General features: G+C 37.1%; 1 protein-coding gene across 5 annotated transcripts; it reads right to left on the bottom strand.

The window, feature by feature from the left end:
- Nucleotides 1–921: 921 nt before the first annotated feature.
- On the bottom strand, nt 922–3051 carry LOC23687988 (vacuolar protein sorting-associated protein 4B). 5 transcript variants are annotated; one of them, XM_021857179.1, is made up of 5 exons: nt 2981–3051; nt 2708–2850; nt 2335–2642; nt 1577–2275; nt 1109–1506 (listed from the first exon to the last, which is right to left on the bottom strand). In XM_021857179.1, exons 3-5 carry the CDS (start codon nt 2581–2583, stop codon nt 1396–1398), a joined length of 1059 nt encoding a protein of 352 aa, XP_021712871.1. In that variant the 5' UTR covers nt 2584–2642; nt 2708–2850; nt 2981–3051; the 3' UTR covers nt 1109–1395. The 5 variants fall into 5 exon arrangements, with proteins under 5 accessions (XP_021712870.1, XP_021712871.1, XP_021712872.1 ...); XM_021857180.1 differs by lacking the exon at nt 2981–3051 and having other exon boundaries at nt 1577–2199; nt 2263–2275; nt 2708–2969; XM_021857181.1 differs by lacking the exon at nt 2981–3051 and having other exon boundaries at nt 1577–2199; nt 2269–2275; nt 2708–2969.
- Between the last annotated feature and the right edge of the window lie 3137 nt (nt 3052–6188).

Genomic DNA, 6188 nt, shown 5'->3' with positions numbered 1-6188 from the left:
TAAGCTTTTTGCAATCTCAGCACGAAAAAGACCAGCAACGAAAAAACCAGATCGGTATCTATTTAAAGTCGCCAAAGGCGAAAGAGCACAGAATACACTGTGTAAAACGCATAATGCGAAGCCATATAGGTGATAATTTAAATTAAATGTCAACATATTTATAATCCCACCCTTATTAAGCCTCAGGATAGAGACTGAAGAAGGGCAGCCGATTATCTCGGAGAAACACAAGGTCACCTGCACCATTGCTCCGGGTAGCACAGGAAGGACTCAATACTGTGGAAGGCGCCCTGGTACCCCACAGGCTCCGTTAGCGGTTAGGTTTTATTTAGACCCCCCTAACCATTCATTCCTAGGCACGGTACGCATCACACCATAAATTAGGGGTCACCTGTTAGGTGGACTTTTACCACCGGAACAGGCAGTCCGTAGTGTTTATTCTTAGCCAGTTGACACAACCGCTACCGACACTACGCGGCTATCTAGGCTGCTCGGGAAAAGGAGGTTAATATTGATGATTAACTCCTGACGTGCCCAAGCAGCCAGCAATCACATTTCCCGTGATATTTCACGATTACACCATATATCGGTCAATTTTTTCAATACTGTGGTGCATTTGTCTGTAATGTGTCTATTATAATCATTCACAACAAATACCATCATTTATTTAAAAAAAAAAAAAGCAATGAACGGGAAAAGAACGGCTTTCAGCAAAATTTGCTCATCCAGCAATCACGCTCTTCTTACATTTGTTTTGTTCTGGTTTTCCGATGCAAGAATCTGTGAGCAAATCGGTCGCTGTTGGTTCGTGAGCGTGGATCCTGCTCAACATTGGTTCATTTTGCGTCAACGGCATGATGCTTTCCACCATTTATTGCCTGGTATTAACATATCAAAGTTTTCTATTGATATGGATTCGTGTCTCATCACCCCGTCAAAATATTTATTAGGAACAATAACATATGTTAATAACAATGTTTAAACAATAACAATGTTTAAAAAATACTAACACAGAGGGTTCTCAATTTCATTACGCTTAAATTTCATAGTTTTACCATTATTTTTTGTTAGGATTTCAGTTTATTTTTTGCATATAATCAGGCGATTCTGCGAACCGGGTTAGTCGAGTCATCTCACGTGACGTGACACGAGACGACTAATATATTTGGCAAAACACAAAATAAACGAAACTTAAAAAATGATGTGAACATTGTTAACATAAAATATATCTCCAGTTCCTCCGACCAGCAGAAAATCTTCAGCGAAGCACATTTAGTAGGATCAAGTGACAATCGAAGATCAACGCCACTCGATCAAAAACACGTTGCAGACCATGAAAAGCATTACTCAATCCGTAATTGGTGCGACGAAATGAAAGGCTCACACAACACTTCCCTAGTGTTCTAGGGAACTCTGTCCGTAAACTTCCATAAATTTGTCCAGTTTTTTCATATAATCTTCGTCGATAGAAGGTTTGGTGGTAGACAGTGACTCCAGAATGTTTTCCTGCAAAATCAGATACGTTGAACAAGATATAACAATCGAATTACTCACAGATTGTATCAAATGAACTCACTGTCGTAACTGGTGCCACGTACAGCTTTTCACTGGGTACTTCCATCCAACTCATCTTGATGGCCCCGACATCACCAGGGCTACACGGCACCAGGAAATCTTCAGGAATCGTTTCCTCATTGCCAGCACACATGCTAGAAATTTTCCTGAAATGCGTCGACGATTGAATTTTCCGGACGGGTTGCATCAGGGCATCGCGGGCCACCAAGACAATATCCGCTCCTGAGTAGTCTTTCGTATTGTTGGCCACGGTTCGAATACATTCCTCCGTGAGTTTGCCGGACATGTTGCCCAGATGTTGCTTGAGAATCATCAATCGGGCGTTTTCTTCGGGCAGTGGGACGCGGATGCATTTTTCAAAGCATGTCCTTATATCGGCGTCTAAAAGCCAGGGAGCATTAGTCGCTCCAATCACGAATATTTCGTTGCCACCCACTTCCTGAATTGAAATCAAGAGTTCGTTTTTGATTTTACGCACGTTTTCGTTGTCTAATCTGGACAAGCATAGCATGTCTACATCATCGATGCAGATTATACTGGGTTGACGAGCTAGGGCCAATTCAAAAACACTCCTTATCAACTTTTCAGATTTCCCCATCCATCTAGATACTAAATCTGAACTCGCTATAAAGAAAAACGATGCATTACTCGCTTGCGACGCAACAGCTTTGGCCAAGTACGTTTTACCAGTACCAGGAGGCTGTAATTAATAAACAAGTATTAATAGGTTTCAACATAGACTTAACGATAAATTGTTACATCAATTAACAAAACTCTTCTGCAAGGAATTTGTTCTTCCGTGTGCAAATGTGAAAACTGGATTGGTAGAATTACAGCTTCTGTCAGCGCTTCCTTTGCATCTCCTAATCCAGCGACATCCGACCATTGCACGGGAACGTTTTCCATAAGTATGCAATCCATTACTATTGACGATATTTCTGTATCTGAATCATTTAAGTCCATATTCTTAACGTCTAGAAGTCCTGTCGGTACATTGCTACTAGCCATTATAGACCTTTGCTAGGAATTCATTAGCCGTCTATCCGAGAATTCAGATGCTATTTTTCCTGAAAATGGTTAAATAGGTAATAGTTATTATACATAATAATCGAATATGATTCCAATTCATCACCTGTGTAGGGTATTTCTTATCGCGCCAATCATTTCCTGCGAATGATAAACACACACATACACACCACATGTTGTTCGATATTAATTTCAATTATTGTATCATCACTAGGACTGTTTTGGCAGACAAACATTGAAAGTTGGTATCTATATGTAATGAAATCACGGTAATTATGCACAAAAGAGACAAATTATTTTGTTTAACTAGCCAGTATAATACCAGTGCAGCTAACTGTATGAATATTGACATGAAAATCAAAACAAATCCATCGCTTACCTACAGCGGGAGCTTAGAATGTATACAAGTATACTTTGTTTCACACCAATGCATGAATCACTACATACAGTGACGAACAAAATAGTAAGGGCACTCAAGAGTAAAAAGTATGACTCTCGGCTGGCTAACTGTCTTTGTTATATTTTCTTTTTGCTATTTATTTATGCTACGGCCCTTCATATAATTCCGCGTATATTTGGTTGAGGCAAGAAACATTGAAATTTACGTTAAAGGTTCAACAAATTAGTGACAAAATTATAAAACCAGTAGAATAGATGCACCGGTATTCGTCATAGTACCAATATTCGTCAGCCCAGATTATATGCCATTTTAAGATACAAAATAGGAATAAATAGACTAGCGTTAAATCACTTTAGAATAACGTGACAACGTTCTCAAAATTTGCTGAGAAAATTATAGAAAAAAAAAATTTCCCGGCCTTTGACAAGATTGATTTATGAAAAAATATTTTTCCTTAGGTGGGCAATTATTGGTACACCTACCCTAGACAAAAGATTTTATGTAAAGCAACATTTTGATTTAACAAGTGAAACGCTTCTTTTTCTTATTGTGGTCATGAGTATTTAATCGAATTTTGATACAAAATAGATTATTTATACAAAGGTTTTCAAATTTTCTGTAGTCTTTTCATGGTATTGTTACCATGTATACAAATTAGACTAGATGAATCAGGCTTAAATCTTACTTTATTCAGCGAATTAAGAAAACTACAGACCAAGGATATGATGATTAAGACATGACATTCATATTTTAATAGTGGTAGCCGGGACATAGTGAGCGCACTGCATTGCGTTACAATCATATACGGTATTATAAAACTTTTTTTTATTTCAGTTTGAAAGTATTTTCCGCAACTTTTTTTTTCCACTGAAAATATTAAAATCAGATTGCACGCTGCTAACTTGTTACGGAGTGATAGTTGACAGGTTAACAAGCTTTCCCTTTATTATGTAAGAATGATTGAAAAATCTCAGGAATCTCTTATCTATTGTAATGTTCTGAATGGCCTCAAAGGTTTACGCATGAGTATAAAACGTTATTTCACATATTCAGTAAATTATACAAATTATTTTCACTTACCCCATTTACCCACTGACCCCGCGGTACCTTAGTGGCTTTTTAATGACCATGTCGAAAAACGTGACAAAGGCACTAAAAATTACTCGCCACTATTTTTGAAAGAATTTCTAGCATAGGGCTAGATATTACTGGAGTAATCCTAAAAAAAGTGTGTTGAAATATCCATGAAAAAGCCTTGAAGGAATACACAAACTTTCAAAAGAAATTCCATCAGTCCACCAGTATACGCTCATGCCCCTATTTCCGATCACTAGTGTAAAACTTGATTTTTCGTGTCAAAAACCAACATTTTTCGCACGGATTCTAGAAATATTAACAACTTTCAAATGAAGTCGCCTGACATTATTTTCATTTGATGATATAATTCTTTATTTTAAAAACACAAGACCTCATGAGCGGATATTTGATCACATTTTTGTGTGTTCCAATAATCGCTCACGCAAAACATTAAACCGAATTTTGAAGACATGTCGATTTTCGTATACAGTCTTCTTTGTTGCAGTAGTAGCTATGGTTTATCCATATAAAATATCACGATAAATAACAAAAGATTTATCAAAGGATTGTCCTACCCACGATTCAACAAAAAAAAAACGGCAGAAAGCCTAAAAAAATAATTATTCTATCATTGTTGTACTTATTCTTATGGAGGATAGCAGACACGATAAGATTTTTCATGGTATTCTAATGCCTATTAAAACGTGACATGTTTTTTGCATGATCCCAAAAGTTCTGGCTTGTGAGAAGAATAATTGATAATATCTATAGTGAAAATCCCGTGAAACTAACCTCTATGGCACTTTTTAATGCATCAATGGATGGTTTTTTAACAATATCTACGGCCAACCCTGTACATTTTCTGGGACGAATTGTCGTGACCATTCCGGGAAGTAATTCTTGAGAAGTTTATGGAACGTCCATAGAGAATTATCAGAAGATTATTGAAGAATCTATAGATGAAGTAATGGATTAACCCCTCTACCGGCAGCTTCATTTTTTACCGCAAAATAAATATTCAAATCGTTATAACTTTTATGTTTTTCAATATTTTTGCACCATTTTTTCCACAAGTTCTCAAACAACTCTTCTAGTTTAGGAATCCGTGTCGATATTAATTATTGGTGATCTGGTTTTAAAGATATTCCGATGTTCCTTGGAGTTCGACATTTTCCATATAAAATGTCATTGGCGGCCATATTGTTTTTGATCAAATTATCAAAAAAACAACATGTGGGATATATAATGCCAGGTAATAAAGAGCTTCTCTGAAAAAATCATGTAATTCGGTTAAGTATTCTTGGAGATATCTGAAAATTACGGTATGATGTTTTTTGAAGTTTTTAAGATCTTTATTTGGCCAGCGTGATTCCAGAAACCTAAATAGCCATTACTTAAAGACGGCTGCACCAAATCGCTTCATTTTTTCGCAATATACTCTCATTAGTGTATCGTTCCGAAGAGTTTTTTTTTTTCTATCTTTATTAACGAGATTTTTAGCCCTGGGCTAGTTCATCTCGGGACCAACGGCTTTACTTCCCTTCCGAAGGAAGTCGTAACTGAAAATTTTAGTGACTATCTCGGGGATGGGATTCGATCCCAGGTCCTCGGCGTGAGAGGCGTGTGTCCTAACCACTACACCAGGTCCGTCCCCTAAGCTCCGAAGAGTGAATATCTGAATACGATTAAAATTCTGTAGCCTGAGAAATTAACGGGGGGTTCTAGTTACGGGTCGGACCCCCAAGGAATTTTGGAATATCTTCAAAACCAGATGACTAATGATCAATATCGACACAGATCCAAAAACTAGAAGAGTTTATTGACAGCTTGTGAAAAAATGGTGCAAAAATATTGAAAAACAAAAAAGTTATAACGATTTGAATTTTGCGGTAAAAAATGAAGCTGCCGGTAGAGGGGTTAATCTAATACCAGTTGCATCGTGTTTTACACAGCACGAATGTGATGGTGCTAGCGATTTTTGAATGTGCGATCACTCTTGATATAAACTATCGAAGCATTGCTGAATCTCTTGACGATTTTCAGAGCAACTTCTATAGAATATGGTCTCTATTTCAATGCAAGTCTCTAAAAAGTCGCTATTTTTAATGGA

The sequence above is a fragment of the Aedes aegypti genome, unplaced genomic scaffold (assembly GCF_002204515.2).
Source record: "Aedes aegypti strain LVP_AGWG unplaced genomic scaffold, AaegL5.0 Primary Assembly AGWG_AaegL5_hic_scaff_879_PBJ_arrow, whole genome shotgun sequence".
Classification (NCBI taxonomy): Eukaryota; Metazoa; Arthropoda; class Insecta; order Diptera; family Culicidae; genus Aedes; species Aedes aegypti.
The sequence above is the reverse complement of the archived record's forward strand: the minus strand, read 5'-3'. Positions and strand labels throughout refer to the sequence as shown.